This window comes from Arvicola amphibius, chromosome 6 (assembly GCF_903992535.2).
Source record: "Arvicola amphibius chromosome 6, mArvAmp1.2, whole genome shotgun sequence".
Taxonomy (NCBI): domain Eukaryota; kingdom Metazoa; phylum Chordata; class Mammalia; order Rodentia; family Cricetidae; genus Arvicola; species Arvicola amphibius.
The window spans coordinates 107,321,787-107,349,725 of NC_052052.2; the positions used below are offsets into that span (position 1 = coordinate 107,321,787).

At 41.6% G+C, this 27,939-nt stretch overlaps 1 protein-coding gene across 1 annotated transcript in view; it reads left to right on the top strand.

Annotated features, from left to right (window-relative positions):
* Prkcq (protein kinase C theta) overlaps positions 1–27,939 on the top strand; it is a 133,525-nt gene that overhangs the window by 35,440 nt on the left and 70,146 nt on the right. Inside the window, exons 2-4 of the mRNA XM_038333649.2 lie at positions 15,527–15,653; positions 19,923–20,122; positions 25,330–25,390. Coding sequence (XP_038189577.1) covers positions 15,536–15,653; positions 19,923–20,122; positions 25,330–25,390 — 379 coding nt within the window. The 5' untranslated portion in view covers positions 15,527–15,535. The remainder of the gene's footprint in view (positions 1–15,526; positions 15,654–19,922; positions 20,123–25,329; positions 25,391–27,939) is intronic.

Below are 27,939 nucleotides of genomic sequence, written 5' to 3' on the forward strand. Positions count from 1 at the left end.
AAGAGGAGAACAGACAAGCCAATGTGGTCTATCCACAGTGTGATATGAAAGGAGCAGGGGCTTGGGAGGCAGCTCAGTTGGGAAGATGATGGCTGTGCAAAAGCAGGATCCCTGTGTGAAAAGGCCAAGCTTAGTGGTCCACATTCAATGCCACAGCTGGGAGATGGAAATGACAGGCGAATCCCTTAGGCTTGCTGACTGGCCTGCCTACCTGAATTGGTGCGTTCCAGACTGATGAGAGATCCTGTCTCAAAAGACAAGGTGGGCAGTACCCTGAGGAACAGCTCAAGGTTTATCTTGGGCTTCCACACACATGGAAGACACACACACACATACATACACGCGCACACACACACACACACACACACACACACACACACACACTGCAAAACAGATGAACACCAAAAACATATGTAAAGGTGAAAAAAATTCCAACATACATGATGAACCTAGAGTGGCCAATTCCATCAGGTCAGGGCACAGAATGGCAGCATGGAGAGCTGGGGTAGGGTGTGGGTGTTGGTGTTCAATAAGACAGAGTTCGGGCTTCGAATAATAAGGATGTTCTGGAAACCGATGGCAGCGGTAATTGGGCCATGATATGAACACTCTAGGCTCATTGAATTGTGAACTTTAAAGAGTGGCATGGTAAAGTTTATGTTCAGTGTATGTCACCAACATAAAACCTATGAAGCCTAAATTCGCTACCCTGACAGTAACGACTGCACAGAGAACTTTGGCCAAGCTCTTGTGCCTGTGTGAAGGTGACCACAATCCTTGAGTCCAGAAAGGTGGAGAAAGAAGAGCTGACTAGAGGGGCTGGGAGTGTTTATTATGGAGAAACATTGGTGGAACAGCATGAGAGCCCTTGTTGAACTGAGGGTTGCACAGTAGCAAAGCCACCACCCTTAGACACCTTTTCAACACAGCATGGAGACAATGCCAAGATTAGTAGAAAAAGTGATATATGGGGAAAATGATAGGCATTTCAAAACCCTCTGACCTTCCATGGAGCCATGATTAGAGAGCCAGAGGACCTTGATAGCATTAAGGGTATGGAACCACAAAGAATTTCTCCATTTTTAAATGATGATTGGATATTCTGAGGGCACAAACTAGTGCAAATGTGTACTGCTCTTAAGCTGTTCCCATTGTCCTTCCAACTGAGCAGTGCTACCAAATAGGAATGGAGGATTTGGGCTTCACACTTCACAGCAGAAGTGTTTCTCCTAAAAGGCTAAATGTTCCTCTCTCCTAAAAGGTTGCTCCAAACTAGATTGTTCAGCCCCAGTCTGCATGCAGCCCGGCTTCCCAGGCTCACCACCAGACTCCTCCCAGCAAGGAAATAACTGAATGCTGGAATGAACAGGTTAGTCTAGCAGTCCCCTTCCTTCTAACTCTGCTGCCTCCAGACTCAAGCACAGAGCCTGTCAGTGTTCCTCCACCCTGGAGCAACAACAGGAATCGGGAAAAGAGGCCCTTCAGCCAGGTGCTGAAGACAGGAAGCTGAGAAGTGGCAGGAGCTCCTGGAGAGGCCTCGAGCAAATTACTCCTACAGAGAATTTGCTTTCTAACCCCCCCTACCCGTGCCATTTTGCCTAAAAGCTAGACTTCCCATTTATATCGCTTGCCCTTTATTGCCACATCCCCAGTGAGGAAGCTCTCAGCTCTCAGTTGCAAAAGCCTTTGGGGGGAAGAAGGAGTATGGGAAGGGCAGAAGCTGAACCAGAGAAAACAGTGTGTTCTGCCCTGCACTTCCTGGATATCTGGTGAGAATACCTGGAGACAGGGTGTGGCACCGTCATTGGGAGCAGCTGAGGTGACAGTTTCTTTGGAGAAGGCTAGGGAAGACTGTGAGGTGAATAATCAGCACTGAAGACAACAATTGTCTTTTAATCACGTTGCCTCCGCTAGAAGGAACAGCTGCGGAGCACACAGTGGGAGCCCAAAGAGCCCGGCAAAGATCTCAAACCAGCTCCCTCAGTGGGATGTAATTAAAAATAATTAGTTATAGAATAGCACTTAGCTTACTGAAGATCAAATAATTGTGAGCTTCCAGAATAGACCCCGAGGGAGGGAGGAACATTTGCTCCATCGTGCCTGGGGGAGTTTCTGTGGCACTTGGGTCTCACTTCTCACTTGGCTGTGACACTGTGCAGAAGCGGGCACACAGCTTCATCTCTCTGAGTCAAGGTCTCCATCTGTAAGACAGGCAAGAGCAGCCCCTCCGATGTACGGAGGCGCTAAAACGGGAGACTAGGAAAATTACTGTGACTACATAGCAGAAGTTTTAGCCCCTATTGCCACATTTTTTTTTCTAAAAGGTAAGCTGAGGTAGAGATCAATAAAAATTCCTTCTTCGTTAGAAAAAGATGAACTTTCATTTTAAAAGAGAAAAGAAGGGTTAGCAAATGTCCCTGAATGTCTGTGAGAGATTGTCTTTATTATGCTGATTTATGTTGGAGGACCTGCCTGGGCTGGGCTGCATCAGCATCTGCTGGGCTACATCAGCATCAGTTTCTGAACTCCCAGCCCTGGATTAAAGAAAGGAAAAAGTTGGCCAACTTTTTCTCGACTGTGGATGTAACGTGACCGGTTCTCACATGTCCCTTGCTGTGTCTTTCCCACAATGATAGACTACAATCTCGAACTCAGAGCCAAATAAACCCTTTCTCCATGTAATGCTTCAAAAACTGACCATATGTGAGCCCAGCACAGTGGACGATATTACTATGGGGAAACATATTTGCTGATCTGGGTAGTTTGAAGTTGAGGATGACCTCAGTTCTCTGAACTGAGGATTTCCTATTGGGAGGCCTGGAGGACTCTTCTATGGTTCTGACATCCGGGTGTTGCCTGAATCACTTTCCACAGAAAGCTCGTGATGGATTGGCCTTAACTGCAGCCGTGACTTGTCAAACCAACTCTTATCAAAGCTGGAGATCTTAATGGGTGTAGCATGTGAGCTGGCACTGGATAAGCTGGTCTCACAGGGAAAACAGGCTAGAACTAGAGTTAGAGGACTTGGGCCACGCCACTTCCACAGAAGCAGCAGCTGTCCCTTGAGAAGTCTTAACTCCTGAACACTTCATTTCTTTCTGCCTTCCAATGGGAACGGTCCGTTCTACCTGACAAAGGTGGTATGATGAATTAATAACTTATGCTGGGAAAATTTCCTCTTAGTTATAAATATGGTTTGGTTATAACAATAATCTCTCTTTCTCTCTTTCTCTTTCATTCTTCTTTCCTTTCTTTCTTTCTTTCTTTCTTTCTTTCTTTCCTTCTTTCTTTCTGGTTTTTTGAGGCAGGGTTTCTCTGTAGCTTTGGAACCTGTCCTGGAACTAGCTCTTGTAGACCAGGCTGGTCTCGAACTCATAGAGATCCACTTGCCTCTACCTCCTGACCCCTGGGATTAAAGGTGTGCGCCACCACCACCCAGCAATAACCAATTTTTCTAATGATTTTTAAGATAGCATACAAAGTGATAGGTTTCGTGAATGCATTTTCACATATAAACTAAATTTTTTTTCTTTCCTTTGTCCCTCCCATCCCCCATCCTCCCTGCCTCTTTTCTCCCAGAGTCTGGAGGACCCTTTGCTTTCATGCCATATGAATTCCATTACCCTTTGTTTCCCCTCCTCATATCCATTTCGACTTTCATTCACTACATATTTATTCTAATCATTTTTAAGAATTATAACTGTGGACTCTAAAAATAATCATTTTAAATCACCTAAAATCAAATCCATCCAAGATAACATTTTGGTCCAAACTTTCTCTCACTATAATTAATAATATATAATATAATATATAATATACAATATAAATATAATAATGATGCATGTATATTTAAAAATAAGCTCTTATTATAAATACTATGGTTAATATGTCTCCGATATAACCATATTATATAAATATTTTTACTTCTATGAATAAAAATTGTACTACATTGTAGTACAGGCCATTTGATTAAGCAATGTGTTTTTTATATTAAGCTTACTCCAATATTATTATGAAATAATTCAGCAACAAGTATATCCCAACAAATATACCTTATTGTTTATTATTTAACTATATTATTTAAATTATTTAATACATATTTTCTCTCCTTTTTAGAAGATTTAGTACTTTCACTGAGTGTGTGTATATTTATTTGTATGTGTTGTGTAGATGCCCACTGAGGCCAGAAGAGGATATCAGATCCCCTGGAGTTGGAGGAACAGGCAGTTGTGAATCACCCCTTTTAGGTGCCAGGAACAGAGCCCAGGCCTTCTGTAAGAGCAGTATATAGGCTAATAGATGAGTCATCTCACCAGTCCCCATATCTTCTCTTATAGAGATTGTACACATCCCTTATGGCCAGATCTGCTTCAGGACCCATATGTTATAAGGATGATAAAGTTATATATTATATATTGCCAATAAACTACACATGGGGTCATATTAATCATTTGTCTCATGTATAAACTTGTTACAAATTTAATTTGCTTCACAAGATAAGTCTTTTTCTATTTTCAGAGCTTTATAAGTTTTGGAATTATAGAGATGGGATTCTGCACTTGGCTAATTTACATATTTTTGATTTCTAGCAAAATTGAACTCTGTGTTCTATTAGCTAGCTATTCAAACCATTTTTCATATGTTGCTTTGTTGGGGCTTGTTCTATACTTTTTTATGATGTTTTCATTTTTCCTGATGATCACACAGATGAATCAATAGTATATAGTTACATGGTTTACAAAGATGTGTCTGTCATTTAAAATGCTTCGTTAGTGTTCATCACAACTGGCTTTTACATAAAATACTGCTGACATATTTCTTTATGGAGTTTCTCTGTGGTGTCATATCTGGAAAGTTCTCCCTAGTTCCAAAAGATTCTAATCACTAATCTACATTATCTAGTACTTTTACTGGTTGACTGGTTTCATTTCTTCATATCTTCTATCCACCCAACTTTTAATTTGATGTTGACCTTGATACAGCCTTCAATCAGAGGACACAGTCCCATTTACCCACAAACCTTCCCTTTCCTATTGGCTTAAAGTATCATTTTAGTTATATACAGAACCTACATACACACGTATATACATCTTAATCTGCTTCAGATCTTCTATTTTGCTCTGCTTATCTGACCTCTTTTAACACTAATTCCATAGAATTTTCTCTATCTATAAGGCCTGGTGGAAAGGAGGAAATGATTAAGTGGAACACAAAGGATTTTTAGGACAGTAGCAATGTTCCATATGGATACTATTGTTGTGGGAACAGGTTCTTGTTTGTCTATCCAAACCCGTAAGACATACAACACCAAGAATGAACTTTATTGAAAACTGTATCTTCTATGTGATGATGATAATTGAGACAATGTATCACTCTAGTAGGGATATGGGTGGTGGGGAAATTATGTGTGAGTGGAATGGGGCTCGTGAGAACCCTCTGCACTTCTCCACTCGGTGTGGCTGTAAACTTGTTCCATAAAATAAAGATAGATTAAATGAAACAAATCTAGGCAATGCTGCTGAAATCGTGGCTTTATTCCTGTGAAGAATATAAAAAGGCAAATAGAGCATCAGCTAGATTGTGTTTTAGCAAGAATCATGATTCAAATACTTTGTTATTATAGAATAGTATTTATCAAATTCAGAGGTGAAGGACCAAAGTTTAAAAATCCCATTTTCTATAGAGCACAGTTGTCTTTGTTTTTCTTAGGAAATCTATTTATGACACTTGGGTTAGTTACATTTTCCACTGTGGCAGAATGCCTGGTGTAAGCAACTTAAAGGAGGAAGGTCTTACTTTAACCCATGGTTTTAGAGATTTCAGTCCATCAAAGCTGGGAGGGACAAAGTTGAACAGTTTCCATCAGAGCAGCCCAGAGGCAGAGAAAAGACACAGGAGGACCAGGCTTTCACTGGACTGACTGAGCTGGCTTTCAGAGCGAGCAGCTCTAATCTTCCATGCAGGAGCAAAACCTATCATTAAGTCGTCTTCATGGGCAAGTGATGTCAGAGCAATAGAATTCAGGCAGTGGGAAGATGATGGACTCTGGGCTCCTGACCCACTTCTGTCACAGAGCAGACAGATAGATAGCATGGATATCTCTGAGTTTCAATTCTATTATCTGTGATATGAGAATCTAGACCAAATGGCTACCAAGGACCTTTTAATTTTTAAAACGGGAGAGAGATTAGGGAATCCCTATTCTGATTTATTTACTGTTCACATAGTTTGAATCTGAAATGTCCCCCAGTTTCAGGTCCCTCAGTTGGTGTCCCAGATAGATTTAGCTGTCAACTTGACACAGCCTAGAGTCAACTGAGAAGAGAATTTCATCCGAAGGACAGTCCAGATCAGTTTGCCTGTGGGTATGTGGAGAACAGTCTTGATGGATGTCTACCAGGAGGCCCCAGCACCCTGTGGATGACACAATCCCCGTGCTGTGATCTTTGGCTATCTAAGAAAGCATGAGTCTGTGAGCAAGTCAGGAAGCAGCATCCCTCCATAATGGCTACTTCAAACTCCTGCTTGAGTTCCTCCCTTGACTTCCCCCAATGATGGACTATGACCTGGAAGTGAAAGCCAAATAAACCCTCCCCCTCCCCAAGTTGCTCTAGCTTGTGGTGTCACAGCAAGAGAATGAAACTGGAGCAGCTGGTAATGCAAATCGGGAGGCTGTGGAGCCTGTAGGTGGTAGGCTGGTTGCTGACAGAAGGTCCCTAAGAGCAGCTGTCAGAAGGTAAACCCCATCCCTGGTTCCTGTTCCTGTTCCTGGCCTGCCCTGATGTAAGTGGCCTCTGTCACATGCCTTCCCTGACACGCACTGAGCTGCTCTGCCCTCCCTTCCCCGCCATGATGGGTTAAAACTCTGGAACTGTAAGCCAACATGAATCATTCACCTCTTGTTTTTGTCAAGTATTGTGACCTCAGGGAAACAAAAACAACGAGTACAGTTGCTGGCTTTATACTTGATTCACCCATTGACTTGTTCATTATGAACATATTATAAGTCCATCCCGATGTTCTCCATGCACAGAAATGAGATGGGAATGAGGGAAACAGAGAAAGACAGATTATCCTAAACCCTGGTGTTTCCTTCTCCACGGTGAGCCCAGAAGTCACTGAACTTAACACGGTGATGAGGAGCATGGAACCGGGAGACAGTCTCAGCACTGCCACTTGAACATACTGATTTAGGAGGCTTTCTCGTCCTCAGCTATGCTGGCATGTTTAACGTGTAGCACCACCCCAAGCATTGTTGGTTGTTTAGTAATAGCCACGGCCTCTGCCTATAGCCAGTAGCATCGGTTCCCTCTATTAACAACAGCCAAGTCTACTGCCTCTAAACCTGAACAAATGTCCACTGGGAGTAGCAACAAGCTGGTTGAGGAGCACAGACTTAGAACCTCCTTAGACACAAGCACTGTGCTAGATGCTGTGCAAAATGAAGCAATGGGAAGATGCAGGCCTCTCCAGTGTGGTTTCCTCTGGTGTAGATTCTGTATCTAGGGTAGGCATCAGGCATCTGAAGTCTTTGCTGAAGCTCAGCTTGCTTCGCTCCACAGTTTTAACTTGGCAGGTCCAGAGGGCTAGAAGGTTTGCTTGCTGGATATTTGTCAGGTGATTTGATGTTGGAGGATGCCCCCAGGGACATATCTTAGGTGTTACAGAGTTGCTGGCTACATCCTTTATGGATGTGGAACCTGCTGTACTTGTGGCTCAAAACACTGTAAAACTAATTCTTTCAGTCACACCCATTCACATTCCATATGTTTTAAATTAGGCCTCGGGGGCCACTGAGATGGCTCAGTAAGTAAAGCGGCTTGCTGCCAAGCCTGACTACTTGAGTTTGGTCCCATGAGCCACATGGTGCAAGAAGAAAATCATCTCCTGCAAGTGATCTTCTGAGCTCTACATGGATACTGTAGTGCTCATATTCACAAATAGAAAACTTAAATGTCATTCTAAAAAAAAACCGTTTAAGAAGAAATTAGGCCTCGATTGAACTGATTAGTCAACCCACAATTCATAAGATGTCAGAGGGAAAACAAGTTGAGAATCCTCTAAGGTTGGAGCAGTTGCAGTTAAGTAATGGGCTTGAATAGTACATTAATCTTGGCCTCCTCCTAAATTAGCAAATCAGTAGTAGTGAACAGGCTAACCCAAAAATGTGGATGCTGCCTAATTTTATAGTTTACATGGAGTTGAAGCTTCAAACTTTAACACGGAGTTTTTACAATCTGTTCATTTGTAATTGGAGACATTTCAGTATAATAAGACATGGACAATTCACTTGGACCCAAGCACACACATCTGTCCACATTCCTTTCCCTTCTGATCCCCTTCCCTGGACCATCATGTCTCTGTACCTGCAGCATCCTTATGTGACAGAAACACCCCAGGATCAGCATTATCTGTCCATGCTAGTGCAGGGAGGATTTCACCCAATACTATTCTGTGGAACCCCGTCAGTTCATCTAAGGACAGCTATTTCCGCTCTCTGTGGTGATAGCAGTGAACATTGTATTTTCTCTGAAAAGTGTCACCCACCCTCAGGAGGAAGTGGGGTGTGGTGTTAAGGCAGCAGTAAACACAGGAGTGTTTTGCCATTGGTGCACCCTGCGGTGACAGCTCAGTTTGCTCTTTCTCCTGTCTGTGAGACCACGTCACAGCTCTCTGCTCATGGGGTAAGAAGGCAAGAAAGTGAAGGCCAGGTTCTCAGTGCTTCGTCTCCTGATCCCCTCTAAGAGAAGAAGCCAACACTCATGTCTCATGGCTTATTTAGAGTTAAGTCCCTATCATACCCATGTATTCAGTGCAGCACCTTACAAGCCCGTTGGTCATTTAGCCAATGCTTTTTGAATAAATGTGTCACCTCATCTGCTTGGTCAGTAGTTTCGGCTTATTCTAGGCTTATGAAGTGATCCATGGTATGAGTTATATTTTTAGTAGGAAGCATTTCAAAGGACATCTGGGAAACTCTTACAGGATCATATCTGACTTTCCCACTGGCCCCTCATAAGCACTTTCTATGGATTAAGTCTTTGACTCTTCAGAACATGGACAGACCCAATCCCTCAGAGATTCCTAGGAAGCAAGACTACTGTATTCCTAGTTTTGTACATATGAGAACAAAGTCATGGAGTTTCAGATGTTTGCTTGAGATATAGAGTTGGAATATGATAGAATTGACTTTATATGTTGGCGGTGACATTTGCAAACCTATGAACACCTTCATGTTTTCACTCATCCCAGGGTCCCTGTGCCCCTGTGTATTTTAGCAAATGTTAGGTAACAGTGAAACCCTGTGCCCTGGGACTTCAGCCTCAACTTCTCATTAAGGTGCCCTTTGCCTCGGGTCCAGGCCCAGCTTTTGCTTCCCTGTTCTACGTGGTGCAGTTTTCCGCACCTTGAATATCAGCTTAGCAGGAAGAACTAGAAGTCATTCTGTGCATCAGGAGACAACAAAGCCACAGCCACAGAGACAGCTTCAGGGATGCTGGCACGATAGCATCATAGAGATCATCTTTTCAGGGTCAACTTGACACATGGAGCAGAACTATCTGCTCCTGTAAAAGACATCTTCATGCTTGCCTTTTCCCAGACTTGATTGTTGGCTGCCAGCATGGCCCAGGCTTCGGTGAGAGACCCTGTCTCAAGGGAAAAGGCAAGAGAGGGATAAAGCAGGACACTGGACATCACATGTGTACACATGTGTACAGTCACATGTTCCCATATATTCACATGCTTATAAACCACACAAACATACACACCCTACAAGCAAGCATGCACAAGGCTTACACATTAATGAAAACTTTGAATAAGCATAAAATAAAAATTCTGGGTACTAAGAAAACAGTGGGTTCTAGTCTAATTGACAGTGTTACTTTTTGCCTATAAAATAATAATGTTTGTAGTACTTAGTGCTCAGTATCTTGGAAGATAGGCATGGTGGGGTAGTTAAATGATTCAAAGATTCTTTAAGAATCTTCTAATTGGAAAAATTTACTCTGACCCCTCGAGTCAAAGCTGCCCTGGAATTTTCTTTGACCAGCTATATGTGGCAGAACTATGTTGACTGAGTTCTGTGTCCAGCCTTGAAAGGCTCAGCAGTGTGCTTCCTTCTGACCCTCTTCTGGGGCCACTGCCATACAGACGAGCCCAGGATGCTTCCAGGAGGATGAGGGACCGCATAGAGAGAGAAGCCAAGCTGGCCTAGCTGTCCCCACTGAGGCAACCCACATGCCATAAGATGTGAGCTGTCCAACTGAGCGCATCTCTAATTGATGGCAATTAATTGTGAGCAATAAATTAACGGCTGGTATTTAAGTCCCAAGGTCATTTGTTGTACTATAAAAAAAAAACCTCAAACAGCAGGAAAAATGGGCAAGGCACAGTTTTATCTTCATGAGATCTAAAGGCAGAATATAAGTTCACAAATCCTTATTTTGTTAAATATATTAAGTCTCTCAGGAAAGAACCGTGTAGACCTGTAATGTCAGATACTCAGAGGAGATCACATGTTTAAGTCATTAAGGAATCTTTAAGTTCAATCTCTAGAGCTATCAAAGGAAAAAGAACCAAGCATACAATCTCTAGTGCTAGCAAAGAAAAAAGAACCCAGCATACCATTAAGTTTTTATCATGAGTAAGATTGTAGGAGTTGAGGAAATGAAGTTGGGGAAAAAAGTCTTAATGAACTGAGATATAAATGGGGCCCTTAAAGGATGGAAGACTGGAAAGACGGCCATTGGGCATGAGCATGGAAGGATGGCCATGTGGAAACAGAGCCCTAAAGATGGACTTGGACTGTGCTCAGCAAGCAGAGAGTTCCAGAGAGCTTCTCTGTGGGAGAAAAACATTAATTAAGCCCAAAACATAAAGGCTTTGAAATGTCAGCCTAAGAATTATGATTTACTCAATAAAGATTCACAGTTCTTTCTTAGCCATTGGGGTAATTTAACCAGAATGATGCTTTTGTGGCTCCATCCATGAAAGTAGGACTTATTGACACATATCTTGGTGTGTCAGGAAACAGAACACAGGTCAGAACCTGGGATGCATATAACCTTAAGGGCCATCCTAGTGGCCAACTTCTGTCACCCAGGCCCTACCTTCAGAACACTCTATGACCTTCAGAATAATGCCACAGTCTAAGCACCAAAGGTTCAAAATAAAAACCTGTGGGAGAGCCAGGCAGTGGTGGCGCACGCCTTTAATCCCAGCACTCGGGAGGCAGAGGCAGGCGGATCTCTGAGTTCGAGGCCAGCCTGGTCTACAAGAGCTAGTTCCAGGACAGGCTCTAGAAACTACAGGGAAACCCTGTCTCAAAAAAAAAAAAAAAAAAAAAAAAAAAAAAAAAAAAAAAAAAAACCTGTGGGAGACATTGCAAAGTCAGTTATAACAATCATATTTTGCTGAGCAATTATAATTGGAAGTCAAATTCTTTGGTTTATTCATTCTCGAGTTTAATTCTAATTACAGTGCATCTTCTCTTCTGCACGTTGAACATTTTGAGCCAAATGAAAGCTGTCATGTTTTGTTTGTTTGTTTTGTTGGTTGGTTGGTTGGTTGGTTGGTTGGTTGGTTGGTTGGTTAGTCTGGTTGTTTTTAAACAGGTCTCATCATTAAATAGCCCAGGTTGGTCTCAAACTTAGGATCCTGCCTCAGCCTCCTGAATCCTGGGAATAAAGACAAGTACAACCATGTCTAACTAGGCTACAGTTTTGTTGTTCTTTCTTTTTTAATTTTTCTCACTTTTCTTTAGCAGTGAGAATGTTCAACAAGTGTAGTAATGAAATGTTGTCCATTTTTAAGTTAAAAAAACATGCTTAAATGCTAGAGGGTTGGATCAGTCAGTAAAGTGTTTGTTGTGCAAATATGAGGACCTGAGTTCAGACCCCAAGCACCTAGATAGCAAGTCCACTCGTCATGTCTGTGTTTGTAATTTCAGTGCTGGGGAGACACACTAAGGAAGATTCCAGGGGCTTGTTTGACCAGCCAATTTAGCAAAATTGATGAGCTCTCAGTTCAATGAGAGATCCTATCTCAAAAAAATATGGAAACAAGTAAATGAAGAAGACAACCAACATAAACTTCTTGCCTACACACACACACACACACACACACACACACACACACACACACACACCGGGGGTGGGGGAGATGATGTCATTCCAGCCATTGAGCTCATAAGAACATCGATCTTTTGCCTATGACAAATGCTGGGAAGTTCCCTTTACTGTCCACTTTCTCTACAACTGTGCCACCCCATTTGAACACCATATATCTTTACAGGTAAGAGAATTTCATGAGCTAGACACCAGGATTTTCATTTCCTGTGGCCTAGACTCACATCTACTGCCAATTATATCTGATTCTGTACAGCATCAAATCTATTAGCCAAAGATAAATTTGATCACACCCAGCATGAAAACACCGAGCTTAGAAGAGTGAAGATCCTTCAGAAATTTTGAGTATATGTAATGACAGTATTTTTCACTGTTGACAGCAAAAGCATGGAAGATTGCCTGGGTGAACTGCTATCTATCATGATAAGTGTTAAAACAAGATTCTTGTATCAGAGGGTAGTGAGTACTGTATGAGAGATATATGTAGGGTTTTATGAGGACATGCTGGCAAAGCGCAGGCACAGGTCACATAATTCAACCAATATGTGCCCCTAGAAGACTGTTTATCTGCTCCTCCTGCCCTATTTCGTACAAATCGATAAATAGGAAACAGACCATTAGAAAACTTATCAGGGTTTTAATACTAATAACTAACATTGATTGAGAGTTTACTGGGTGCCAATCCCATTCTAAGCACCTTTCGTGTGTCTGCCCATTTGAGAGTGCTAATGGTAACAGCAGTGCTTTCAAAGGAGCAAACAGGCTTAGAAGGGTGATATAACTCCAGCAGCCGAGCTCCAGAGAGCATCCATCTTCTGCCTGGGACAGGTGCTGGAAAGTTTTCTTAGGGGTGCACTTCCTCCACAGCTGTCTGGGCTCAGTCTGAACGTCAGATGCCTTTGCAGGTAAAAGAAATGCACAAGAAGAAATAATGTGCACTGTTACTTTTAAGAAGTAACTTCTTTGGCAAAAATGCAATGAATATCCACTATAGATGAGATGGGGGGGCAGTGGACAGGCTTTTAACTCCAGTATCTGGAGGTAAAGGCAGGACATTCTCTACGTTCTAGGCCAGCCAGGTTTGCAGAGGGAGCTCCAGGTCAGTTGGGGCTATATAGTAAGCATCCTGACCCACCTGTCATCATCCATGCACACGTGTTGTGACTTGTAGGACTGTTGTGGGTGGTGAGGAAAGGTGAAATTGATTGGCATTTACAGTTCACCAAACAAAACATGGAAACCCCAGTTCTCGGACACCATGTGCCACATGGACATTTGTTTGTATGCAAGACACTCCCCTTTCTAGCTTAATACCCAAGGAAATTTCTCCTCTTCTCTCCATGAGTTCTGAGCCCCTAAAAGTAACTCACAAAACTTCTCTATGTTAACGTTATCCCGCCCTAGCATTGATCATAGCTCTTCTTTATGCTTGACATATATGCCCTTGCAATGCCTGTTTTATTTTCTAGATGTCAACATGTCTTATCATGTCACTGTGGCTAGACCTTTGGAAAGGGAAACCCTTCACTAGTTTGGAAAACAGACACTAGCATTGAGTAAACTGTCAAAATGCTCTGAGTAAGGACATAGAATAGATAAATCAGGGGAAACACACCCAAATCTGCATCACTTATTAAATCAGAAATCTCTGCTACCAACACTAGACCTCCAGGAGAAGAAAGTTTCACTGAGTTTCCCTCCACCCGGTAACATAATCCCTGGCAAACCTACAGATTCCCATTTATTCCTAAGACAGATTTAGGTTAAGCTACTGCTGCCCAGTTAGGAGCCTAAGCTGGAAATAGCCTATGACGAATCACCAAAGGTCAGCATGGTAGTAACTTGGGCTCGAGGAGTCAAGGATCCCTCCAGATTCAAGTCAAAATCACCTTCTTACCTTTACTATGAGCTAGAACACGAAGAGAGGAAGCAAGGATGCTTCTTTGTTGCTGATACTAGATGATAGCTTCAGACCTACGGGAATTTAAGAAGAAACAGGTGGGAAAATAAAAGGGAGAGCTTGGGAGACAGGCTCAGTAGATCAAGGACTTGCCTGACATGTGCAAAGACAGGAGGAGCTCAAATCACCAGCACCTGTACGGATGCCAGGCAAGCGTGGCAATAGCCTGTAATCATAACACTCAAGATGCAGGGGCAGGGATCCCCGGACAAGCCAGTTAACTAGAACTGCAAGAATTCACATGCTCGGGGTTGAGCCCGAGACCCTCCATCAACAAATAAAGTGGCGAGTGATCAAGAAAGACACCCCATGTCAACTATAGGCCGCCACATGCACACGCTCACACAAGTACATGTACCCACACATACACACATATTTGCTCATCACTCACACACATATATACATGCAGGGAAACATAAAGGAAAAGGTGTTTAGTTGAGGAAAGTGGCAGAACAAGCAGAGATGGACCTAGCTGCAGGTGAAGATGCAGGCTTATGGTGTCAGGGAGATGGCTCAGCGGTAAAGAACATACGCTGCTCTTGCGGAGGACCAGAAGTGGATTCCCAGCATCACACGGGATGGCTCGTAGCTGTCTGTATCTGTATCTCCAACTCCTAGTGTTCAGCAGTGGCTTCTGGCTTCCTCGGCTATGTGCATGCATTCATACATATACACCGATGCACAAGTAAATAAAATCATACATCTTTTAAAATAAAATTTGAAAAAGAATCACACTAACTCTTGAAACCTGTAGCCAACACTGTGGTGATTTCCACGTAAAGCTCTGAGGAAACATATTAGGAACCCTGGCCTTAATGAGGTCCTTTGCCTTTAGGGTGAGGCACAACCAGAAAATGGTCAATGGCTTGGAGGTTTTTAAAGTGGTTCGAAACAGTTAGTAGTTTAATTGCTTGTGTCTGTATGAACATGTGTTTGTCTCCGACAAGAGCAAACCATATTGAAAATATCCAGAGTAAATACGGATCAGCTGCTGACTGCTGAGAGCCAATTCCATGACACACAGAAATAGACTACGTAAGAATGTTGTGGTGTCATGTTTACTGGCGTGACTAAAATAGGCTCGGTCTTCACCAACTCGTTTTCTGCTTGCTTTGGGCACCTACTTGAAGAAAGAAAAAGTTGGAAAATGTTTGCCTTACTGTGTAGCTATCAACCATGACTGAGCAGAATTAACCCTTAGTTCTCACTATCGAGGTTAGCCACAGGCTTTCCAAAGACCTCTCTGCAAGCAGTCTGCAGTTAAGGACCCAGCAATGTGCTTCTCAGAAGAGGAAATAAATGCATTTGTTCAGACGGATAGCAGACCCATTGGGAGTGCTGGCTATCCATGATAAGACACTAAGTGGAGGTGGAAAACTAAAAATAATTCATCTTAGGGACCTGTAAATACAGTCTTTGTCTTCTGTCACTTTTCTAGGGAACAACCATGTCACCATTTCTTCGAATTGGTTTATCCAACTTTGACTGTGGTACCTGCCAGGCTTGTCAGGGTGAGGCCGTGAACCCCTACTGTGCTGTGCTTGTCAAAGAGTATGTGGAATCAGGTAAGTTAATTGGGGTCAATATGGGGGAGGGAGAAGAGGGGGTGGTGGCTAGGCTAGACAAGACTTTCCTCATCCTTCCATCAGATGTTGATGGAAATGAATCTCACAGTTTAGGATGCTGGTACCCAGCAAAGACTAAAGACATTCTTAAGGACCCAGGTTTAGTGATGGATTCTGACCAGATCTATTTCGCTGTATCATTTTTTCCCCCATGAACAGAGATAAGGAAAGTATCAAGTTAGGGAAATTAGACAAGGGGCTAATGGAGAAGAAATCTAGTAAGGTGGAGTAGATTGTGTATTACCTGTGCTAACAACTCCTTGTTTTCAGTGACTGCACATGAAACCTGTCTAATCCTAGATTTTGGGATTAACTCTAAAGACTGCTTGTGTCAGAGCCTTTTCTGAGAAAGTTAGGAAGGAGTCAGCTAGAATTCTACATGAATAAAAGAATATTTCTGTTTTATTAACTGTGACTATATACAGGCAATACATGAGGAGGAGGAAATTGTAGTCATGTCCCGAAGATTGATTTTGTGAGTTTAGACAGCTCTGTCAAAACAATCCCATTGGGTAAAGAATCCCTTGGTGACTAGGCCCTCGGGTTGCCACTTGATCCACACCTCTTCATTTCAATATTCTTAGGTCTCTTCCAAAGGAAAGGAAGGAAGCTATTTATCCCCAGACCTTCCCAGCCTTCCTGCCTTGTTCTGTATTCCTGTGTGAGGAAGGAGAGCTGTATAGGATGTATCTCAATTCACTTACGCACACGCACACGCACACGCACATGCACACGCACACACACTGATGGAGAGTCACTGTGAGAGCCCTGGGGATAGAGCAGACAGAAAAACACTCAGTGTCTACAAAGAGGACCCTTCCTCCAGACGTTGCAGTCACAGAGGAAGGCAGGTGATCAGCAGTTAAGGTGTGATGACTAGCCATGGGGGCTGAGAAGATAAAGCAGGGCAAGAGGAGAAAAGGGCAGAGATGTGAACGCTATTCTCAATGGAGTGGCCCTAAAATGGTCTCTGTCAGAGGCTGGGAACATCTGTGGATACGAGAAGAAACTGAGGCATGCATTGAGAGCCTCTCTCTAGATGCTGAAAATGACGAATTCTGGGTTTCCAAATTTTATCGTCTTCTCCACCCCCACCTCCCTTCATGCTCCCTTCCTCTTACTAGTGCATCAAAGCCTAGGAGACTGTCTGGATGCTCTTGATTTCTCTTCCACCCAGACTCCTCCACTGTCTTAAAAGTGAAAATGCCGCTTGCTTCCACCTAAACTCTTGCAAATGTCACAGACATCTTTGAAGTGTAAAATGGCTGAGTCTTTTCAAAGCTGCTTTTGACTTAATGGGTCTTGTAGATCTGGCCCTCTTTCCAGCCTCAGGTCTCACTGACATTTGCCGCCTGCCAATCTTTTTTTTTTTTTTCTTGTCTTTTCTTTTTTTTCCCCTTTCCTCTTCTTTGGGCCTGCTTTTGAACTTGATCTCAGCCATATGGACCAAGAGACCCTGTCAGAAAAAAGAAATGGAACAAAACTGTTTTTCCAACAGATTAGTCAGTGGGCTTTAGATATTTATTTTTTATTTTTGTCCAGGTTATGTTCTGAAAAGAAATCACTGTAGATATTACCTAACTAAAAGATTCCTTCTCCAGAATTTAAACAGCTTGCCATATTTAGGGTGTGAGGTTGCATTTTTCATGATGAGTCAGGGGAATGGGAGCAAACAGGAAATGTGCTGTCAGCCTGGGACCCTTTGGAAACATTAGCCCTTGCTGGACACACATAGACAGGCATGCTGGTTAATTTTAACTATCAATTTAACAGTCTAGAATCACCTGGGAAGAGCACCTTAATGGGGGATTACCTAGATTATGTTGACCCGTGTGCAGTCTTTGAGAAATTATCTTAACTGTTAGTTGACGTAGGAAGACCTAGTCCATTTGAGTGGCCATTCCCTAGGCAGGGATCCACGAACAGTGTAAGAGAGGGGAAAGCTAGTCAAAAACAGGCAATCAAACAAGTAGGCTTGCAAGAATGCATTTCTCTCTGCTCTTTATTGTTGTGCTAGCTGCTTGAGTTCCCTCTTAGTGATAGACTGTAGCCTGGGATTTAACCCAATAAGGCCTTTCTCCCCTAAGTTGCTTTCTGTCAGGGTGTTTAATCACACAACAGAGATGAAATTAGAACAACAGGATTCTGAGTTCTGGCCTACGTTTTAGGTTATTCTTAACCTCGTGCCTGACTCTTGGATGCCTGCCCTTCTCTGAGCATGAAGAATGGATATAGTGAAAAGGAATAATTTAATAGGGAAGCTTAGAGAATATGATAAATAATATCATTATTGATTTTCAAAGAACCCAATCTATCATTGTTTTTTTAACCTAACCATAAAAATCTCCCCCTCCTTTTACGGAAACTCATGAGTTCCCAACCCCAAACTGGAGAGCTATTGCCAGTTGGTGGTTTCTGAGGTAGAGTGAGTCAGGTTTCTTTAAAGGTGTAACTCCTGGTACGTTGGCCAGGCCCCATTAGTTGTCTCTACACCAATGTATATGGAGAATACAGAAAACTGAACTTGCTGGAGAATAAAGGAGGAGGAGGAGGAGGAGAAAGAGAAGGAGGAGGAAGAGAGTAGAAGAGAAGAAGGACGAGGAAAAGAAAGAGACTCAGTGTTGAGGAAACTATGTTGGGAGGAAATGGGGTGTGTGGAGGGTGGATCAGAGGTGAACCTGGGAGGAATACAAAGGTGGAAACTATCATAATACATTGTATTTTTGTATGAATGTCTCAAAGACTTAATGAAAATGTATATTAACATTTTAATCACCCCCTTCCTATTCAATCCTTCACAGTGTCACAGTTTATACCTCTACTGGCTGTGTCTCCCTAAAGCTTGACTTTACTACTAAACGCCCACTCTATTTAGCCTCCTGTGTTGTAAAAGAATGTCAAAATGACTTCACATTCCTACTTCAAGCAGATTTGTTTTTCTTTTGCACCACCAATGTCTCTGAATTGCTAAAGATGACATTTACTAGGCTTATTCTCAGAAGAAGCAGTCAAATACTACTGCAGTCCTCTGCTATTGAAATTACCGAAGACTGTAAACCAGAGATCTCTTGTGGGTAGATGCAACAAAATGACTTAATTCCATTTGTAAACTCTTGCCCCTGCCAGGGAGCTTCTGGGAAAGATTCTTGTAAAGAACTCAAACCGGTCACAGCTCTTGTTCCTGTGACCAGGTCCTTTACTTTTCTGCCTGTCATCACATGTGAGTCTGCTGTTGGCTTTGCTGGTCCCTTTTCAGCCTTTGCCAGCCTTTGCTTATATACTCTAAGCCATATCTTCAAAGATTAGAGAAGGAGGCTGAGTGTGGAGGCGCGTGCCTATGATCACAGCACTTGAGAGGCTAATGTGGGAAGATAGAGAACTCAAGGCCAGCATGGGCTACACAGTGAATTTGAGACCAACCTGGGCTATCTAGTAACACACTATCTAAAAGAAATGGGGGTGGGGAGAAGGAACTAAGGACTCATTTGTTTCAAAGGCTTTTGTTTCCATGTGTTTGTGGCAAATAAAAATTATTTAAAAAAAATATTAAGGGATCATTCCTTATAAGTTCAACTTATGTCATTGAGTCTTTCATATAAATACAGCAGCTTTATGGGGGCTTCATTTTTATCAGATGCCAGTGGAATTAATAGAACCAAGCTATTATAAGAAAGGAAGGTTTTTAAAGGGGTAGGTTGGGGATTTCTTTTCTTGGTTGGTGTGTTGAGAGGAGCTATGTGAGTGTGGTTGTGTTTCTTGGTTTTGTGTGTGTGTGTGGTTATCTGAGACGTGGTCTTGCCACAAAGCACAAACTGGCTGTGAACCCTCCATCCTCCTATCTCAGCCTCCTATGTGTTGGCGTTATAGGTGCTCACCACCATGCCTAGTAGCAAGGGACTCTTTTAAAGGTTATGTTCTCAGATGTTCACTCTCAAAGTGAAGAGAGAAAAAAAAACCATTGACTGGGAAAGGAAAATTTCCAGTTTAAGTAATTCTAAGAGGGTTGCTACTTAAACTATCCATATCGGACTTATAAAATGCAATGTGCTACCTTACATCTAACAATGTACCTGTCTTATTCTGCCCTAGACTGTCTCAGAATTATGTACATGACAGCAATAGAAATGGTGGCCACTATTAAATGGAATTGAATTATTCTCCGGAGTTTGTAGCAGAGTAATTAAAGAGACAGTATTTTTCTCTCCCTAGAAAATGGGCAGATGTACATTCAGAAAAAGCCAACCATGTACCCACCCTGGGACAGCACTTTTGATGCCCACATTAACAAGGGAAGGGTGATGCAGATCATCGTGAAGGGCAAAAATGTGGACCTCATATCGGAAACAACCGTGGAGCTCTACTCCTTGGCGGAGAGATGCCGGAAGAACAATGGAAGGACAGAAATATGGGTAAATATCAGAGCTGTGAACCGTATGAGCGGTGTGCACCCAAGCCTTGAACTTCTGACCCTCCTCCCTCCACCTCTCAAGTGCTGGGTTTAGCGGTGTGTGCCACCACACACAGCTAGTATGCACCATGATGCTGGCTTTTGAGTAGCTTGAAATGACCCTGTTGTCCTTAAGGCAAGAGGACATGAGTCATGGATAAGCAAACAGCCTATCATATACTCCTTGTGATTTGATAATTACAATGACTACTCATGAACTGAAGGGTGTATGAAAACCTCAGATATGTTTGTATGGAGAGGAGGATCTCAGGTTATAAATAACAGTTATTGTCTGTTACTCTTAAGGTACTCCTGGAACTAACAGACTTATCCAGGGGTGAGAGGGGAGTTTTGAAGTCTCCCACTATTAGTGTGTGGGGTTTAATGTATAATTTAAGCTTTCTTGGGTGGGGGTTGAGATAGGGTTTCTCTGTAGTTTTAGAGCCTGTCCTAGCTCTTGTAGACAAGGATGGCATTGAACTCACAGAGATACTCCTGCCTCTGCCTCCTGAGTGCTGGGATTAAAGGCATGCACTACCACTGCCCAAGGTATAATTTAAGCTTTAGTAGTGTTTCTTTTGCCCTTGTATTTGAGACATAGACATTCAGTATTAAGATTTCCTCTTGATGGATTTTTTCTGTGACTAACATGAAACATCCTTCTTTGTCTCTTTTGATTGAATTTAGTTTGAAGTCTATTTTGTTAGATATTAGGATAGCTATACCAGCTTGTTTCTTAGATCCATTTGATTGGAAAATTTTTTTCCCAACCCTTTATTCTGAGGCGATGTCTGCCTTTGAGGTTTTCTTGGATGCAGAAGAAAGATGGATTCTATTTTTATATCCAATCTGTTAGCCTGTGTCTTTTTATAGGTGCGTTGAGTCCATTTATATTAAGGGGTATTAATGACCAGTGATTACTAGTTCTAGTTTTTTTAGTTTTCATTGATAGTGATGTTACTGTGTGTCTTTTCCCCTTCCTTGGGATTTGCTGCTGTGAGATCATCTATTGTCTGTGTTTTTATGGATGTAGCTAACTTCCTTGGGTTAGAGTTTTCCTTCTAATACTTTGTGTAGGACTGGGTTTGTGGCAAAGTATTGGTTAAATCTGGTTCTGTCATGGAATATCTTGTTTTGTCTGTCTATGGTGACTGAAAGTTTTGCTGAGTATAGTAGTCTGGGCTGGCATCCGTGGTCTCTTAGTGTCTGCATGACGCATGACCAGGACCATCTGGCTTTCATTGTTTCCACTGAAAAGTTAGGTGTAATTCTGAAAAATTTGCTTTTATATGTTATTTGACCTTTTTTCCTTTGCAGCTCTTAATATTCTTTCTTTAGTCCGTATGTTTAGTGTTTTGATTATTATGTGATGAGGGGACCTTTTTGTCAAGTCTGATGTTCTGTAAGCTTCTTGTATCTTTATATGCATATCTTTCTTTATGTTGGGAAAGTTTTCTTATATGATTTTGTTGAATATATTTTCTGTGTTTTAAGTTGGACTTCTTCTATCCCTATTATTCTTAAGTTTGGTCTTTTCATGTTGTCCCATATTTCCTGGATATTTTATGTTAAGCTTTTGTTACATTTAATGTTTTCTTTGACCAATGAGTCTATTTCCTCTATTGTATCTTCAGTGCTTGAGATTCTCAATTCCATCTCTTGCTGTTTATGCTTGCATTTGTGGTTCCTGATCATTTTCTCATATTTTCCATTTCCAGAACTTCCTTGGATTTTGTTTTCTTTATTGTCTCTATTTTGTTTTCAAATCTTGAATCATTTCTTTCATCTGTTTGATTGCTTTTTCTTGATTTTCTTTATGAGATTTTTTTTATTTCTTCCAATATTTCATTTGTCTTTTCCTCCATTTCTTTGAGGGAATTTTTCATTTCCTCTTTAAGGGCCTCAAACATTCTCCTAAAGTTATTTTTTAGGTCATTTTCTTCTGCATCATCTATATTTGGGTTTTCAAGTTTTGCTGTTGTAAAGCCACTAGTTTTTGTTGATGTTGTGTTGCTCTTTGTGGTATCGAGTGTGTTCTTATCTTGTCTACCCATCTTTTCCTCTGATAGGTGTAGTGGGGGCTGTGTCTCTAATGATCAATCTTCCAGTTGCCAGTGGATCCAAGGCTCAGATGGTTGCTCCTCACAGAGCAGTCAGGGCCATGGTTGCAGTCACCTGGAGGTCTCTCAATGTTCCCAGAGGTTGCTTGGCACTCCTGAGTGTCGCTCTGCAATCCCGGAGGTTGTTTGGGCCTACTCCTATGGAGGTTGCCTGCTTGGGCCTGCTCAGGTAGAGGTCGCTGGCTCAGGCCTGCTCTGGTGGAGGTCATTGGCTCCCTGGGCAGTCACTCCCTTGTACCTGCTGTGGCTGAGGTCTCTGCCTTGGGCCTACTCCCACAGAGGTCTCTGACTTGGGCCTTCTCCCTCAGAAGTTGCACCCTTGTACCACGGAAATATCTTCTATATAGATTGAAAGCCAGAAAAATATTTCCATATGTTTATGTCATTTATGCCAAAGTAGTAAAACTCCTTACCTTTCTACCTGCTCTAATAATTCAGATTTTAGCAAGACTTCTAAAAGCTTTTAAGTTACAACTTTCACATGGGAATGATGGAAACCTAGAAATGGCATTCTTGTGTTCTTATGACCTCACATTGATTTTGTCTTCTTAAGAAAAGTACATAACTCATCCTTTCTGTCACTAAGTTAATATTTAAGGACAACAACATGCCAAGATTTTTTAAGGTGCCCAAGATGACATACATTTAGGCAATGTCATTCAACAGTACACATGGAGCAGCCTTTCACTCCACTTGGGGAGGAGATTGTGGCAATTCCAACTCCTGTAGACTGGCTGCTTAAGCAAACAGGAAAGGTTAAAGAACTGGCGGGTGTTGCAGATGTTGGGTTTGGTGTGAAGGAGTTTATACAGTTCAAGCTAATGGAGATGTGGGGCTCTGGCTGGGTCTGAAACACAGGAGATGGAAGAGATAAGTTACAGAAACTCCCACTTCCCTGTGCCTGAATGTTTCCATGATTTTCTACTTTCTACCTAATTTATTTTGTTGAAATTAGACCTCTCTTTAATTTTTATAACTGACCATGTTTTCTTCTCAATGAAGGAACAGATAATCAGATTTTTTATCCTTCTCTCATAAAGTACAAACTTCATTCACTATCAGTTTGCCTTTCTATCTTTTTGAAGTTGCCTTTAATTTCACACCCTGAGTTTTGGCAATTTCTCTCCTCTTCCTCCTCTTCCATTTTGTTTTGTTCAAACAGAGACTTGTTATGTAGACCAGGCTAGCCTTGATGTATCAGCAGTCCTCTGCCTCATGTGGACCAGGCTAGCCTTGAACTACCAGCAGCCTTCCTGTCTCATTCTCCCAAGTGTCAGGACTGCAGGCATGCAGTAGACACAAGTGTGCACTTGTAAGACTTCATCTGCAGCCTAGGACCGTTGGACAGCAGTACACAGCAACATCCACATCCTCACATAGCCAAGTTGCAGGCTCTCTGTATTCTTAAGCCTTATTTGTTGGGGGTTATTTCTTGGTTTACTTTCATTTCAAGAGCTCCCAGATTATTTTGAATTTATGTTTTATCTTGCTTCTGAGTTTATCAGCTGTTTTAAAATTGATTTTTTTTTTTATTTTCTCAAATTTGCCATTCATGCCCATCTTGGCTATAAATGACACATTGGTCCTCCCTTTGTGTTTCCCATGGTTGCGAGTATCTGCAAGGTTTTGCCCAGTCACTCCCCAGGGCTTTATAAAACATGACTTTCCAATGGCTTGCTGACTTGAATGCTGATAATGCCGTGTTGACCAAGTTTCAGTTTCCTTTGAAGATGGGTCTCAAATTCCCCCTTCTTGTTCTGTTTTTGCCTCCATTTTCTACAATACCAGAGATTAGAAAATGATGGTGTTAAATTCTTATGGTCTAAAGCACTTCTCTTCACATTAATCAGTTTAAGTTTGCATGAGAGTTTATAGCTATTCCAAAACATAGCTTTATTACATCACACAACTCTGATGGCAGGGGTACTGCAAGTTGCCAGTCTTTCAGAGTTCATTGAAGACTTGGTGATTTGCACAAGGTCACGCCGCTGAGAAATGTCCCTCAATGCTTTGAAATTTAACTCTGGGTTCAACAGAACAGTTCCTGCTGTCTCTTCCTTAGTACAGGCAACTGCTGCTATGATGATCAATAATGAGTCACTTTAAAGTCATGTCTTAATCTATTTATTCCACTAATGGCATAGTGTGATGATTTTACATGTATCATATATGTATAAGTGTGTATATGAACATACATGCATACATATATTCAAATACACGTGTATATAAATATTTACATAGATAAAGATATATATCTAATTCCTTCCTGTGTATGTTACATTACATGGTATTCTGAATAAGTCTTAAAATGTCACTTTGCTCTTCTGTCTTCGGTATGATACTGTCCATATATATACATATAGTACTCGAATAATTTTAATAATACATAGAATATATAAGTACCATGCATGTACTTTTTCTAAAATACATGTCAGATAATTTAGTAATTTAAAAACTATTCACACATGCATATATAACATAAATAACATATACATATATAAAACTTTCAAGAATCACGTAATTAAATTTTTCTTTAGTCATTTTACAAATGCTTGTGATAGAAAAAGGATACTCCATGGAGTATACCCTGATCTACCTAGATGTGTAGCCCACATAGTAAGCGAAAGAAAGCCCCCTCAGAGCAGGACTTATCTTTACTCCCTAGGACCTACTTCTTCCCAAGTGAGCAAGGCTTGGCATTCAGGATACGTCTTCATGATTAATATCTGGGGATAAGCTCTTATGCTCTTCAGGTAAACACCCTGCAGGAAAACAGATTCCGGTTTTGAATCTTCTTTCTTCTGTCCATTTTGAACCTCAGGTAAAATGAATGAATTGCCAAGACATTATTCCATAAAAGGCCAGCCACTGTCCCAGATGCTGCACAGTTCTGATAATAGCGGGCACGGTGATGATGAACGTGCGTGGAGAAGAGCCGAGATCTCCTCTCTAGTGGAAATCTGCCATCAGTCATGCAGCTAGTTAAGAGGTCCTCGAGCCAGGGCTGGCTTCCCATTCTGACGATGTCTTTTCTCCTTCTCTCTCCCAGTTAGAGCTGAAACCTCAAGGCCGAATGCTAATGAATGCAAGATACTTTCTGGAAATGAGCGGCAAGTGACATTTCTTCTTCTTCCTGTTTGGGGGTGAGGAGGGTATAGCCTGTTCAGCAAAGGCTCGTTTTGCTTCTGCAATATCCTAGAAAAGAGAAATGCAAAATATTCTATTAAAATTCTCAATGGTGTTCGGGCAGGAATTGAAAACAACTGTCCAGACCAGACAAACGTAGAGCAAACATAAACACATGGGCATAGTATAAATGTAAACATAAAACATTCGTGGAGCTGGTCTATAAATGGTGTAAATTCACAAGCCTGGTGCTTTCATAGTCTCTCTATTTTAGTTTGGGAGTTTACTCTGAATACAAAAGGCAGCTCCTGCATTGCTGTGTGTAAACACATTGCCTATTTATAAATGGTGTTCTATACCCAGCATTCCACTGGCCTAGAATATGAAATAAGAAACTGAAAATATCTTCTGTAAAGCTAGTATCAAATGCAAAGGCCTAAAGTTAGTCACCTCACATCCTCTTAGGAATAAGGAAGGGAAAAAATGCACGGCCAAAGAGTTTCAGTTCCGTGTCTCACATAAACCCAAATGGCAGAAGGTAAGCTTAGAAGCACTGTGGATACACTGGGTGCCGGGACAGTCAGGCAGTACTGTCTCTGTGAATTAAGTGCTACTCTTGATAAAATCCTGAGCCACACACTACGCGTGTGAGCGGAATAACAATAAACTGTGTTTAGTAAATTATTTTTACTTCAGGTTCAGTATCACTTTCCAAAAATGCTTAAGACCAGAAAGGTTTCGGATTTTGAATTATTTAGGGAATTGGGGGTATTTGTTATTTGGGGATTTAAATCCAAGTCTGAACAGAATATTCTTTTATATTTCATATAAGTGTTACACACCAACCTGAAGATAATGTTATATACTATTTCAAATAATTTTGTGCATGAGGCAATGCTTTATGATATAGAAATTTCTAGTTGTGGATCTTATCTGTGCTCAAAATGTATTTAGCATTTTGGATTTTGGACTTTAGGATTCAGGTGCTCAAACTATAGCAACACAAAATGAGTTTTAGTTCAGATATTTACACTGCTTTATTTAACATATATAAGTCCTAATATGCCCAGACTCAAATAGCATTATAAGACAAACAGGGAAAACTTACACACTAGGTGTTTGGAAATCTTGAGGCATGGTTATTAGACTTTTTAGGTCTGCTAATGAGATTATAGCTGTGTGCTTTATTGTTATCAGTGTCACGTTAAGGGAAAAAATAAAGCACTTCCCCCTTGGAGTTGTTTCATTAAAAGCAGGTCCAGATTTGAATTCTATGCTTCATGCTTCCTGTGTCTTCCATCCATCTTAATCTGTGCCTACCTGAAGGCTGTCTTGTGGATATGTCCCTGTGTCTGTCCATGTGTGTCTGTCCATGTCCGTGTGTGTGTGTCTGTGTGTGTGGTATGCATTGTGTTTGTGTCTGTACATGCCTTACATGTCTGTATGTGTGAATGGTATCTGCCTGGATGGTGTGACTGTCTGCCTCTAACAAAGGGCCTCTTTCTGTCTTTAATGAGCAGCATAGAAATCATCACGTGGGGAAGGAATGGGATACTTTACAGAAATTTTTAACAGTTTTAGAGAAGATTAAATCACTGACTGCAACTGATCCCAGCTAGCGCAGACCGCAAACATCATTATTTATCAACCAATATCCATTAATGGTTGTTTTCAACTTTTATGGTGGATTTTGGGAAGTTTCTTTCCACTTCCCTATTTGCTACTTTCAGCCAATGTACTGATACACATATATTATTCTGGGGCAAGAAGAGTACGTAACTTTTAATTATAACTATGCTTTAGATTAGGTTGTAAAAGCTGATAGTGTGGGAAATCCAAGGCAGGTAAGTTTGATTGTTGCTTATTCTTTTGTTGCAAGGAGGCACTGCTTGTTCATCCTGGCCACCTGACTAGCTTAGCCCCGAAATAACCACAGAAAAACCGTATTAATTAAATCACTGCTTGGCCCATTAGCTCTAGTTTCTTATTGGCTAATTCTTACATCATAATTTAACCCATTTCTATTAATCTGTGCGTTTCCGTGTGGCAGTGGCTTACCAGGTAAAATTCCCAGCATCTGTCTCTGGCAGATCCATGGAGTATCTCTGACCCTGCTTTCTTCCTCCCAGAATTCAGTTCTGTCTTCTCCGCCTACCTAAGTTCTGCCCTATCAGGCCAAGGCAGTTTCTTTATTCATTAACCAATACAATTAACACAAGAGGGGACTCCCACATCATTCTTTGAAAAGTAATTTAAACAAGGAGGCTGTGTGCACAGTAGGACATCAATCTTCAGTGACCTCATGGTGTGTTAACTCTGGCTGTGAGGTCCAGCAAAAGTTCCAGTCTCTTACAAAATAAGAGGTATTTTCAGAGGGTGGCATTGTCACACAAGACAGGTGATCACTTCATGCCTTAGGTCAGGAAGCAGAGAGATGAATGTGAGTGTCCATTTTGAATGCTGGTGCTCATCTTGCTACTTATTTTTTTTCTCTTTTTATTCGTCTGGGAGCCCAGGCTATGAGATAGTATGG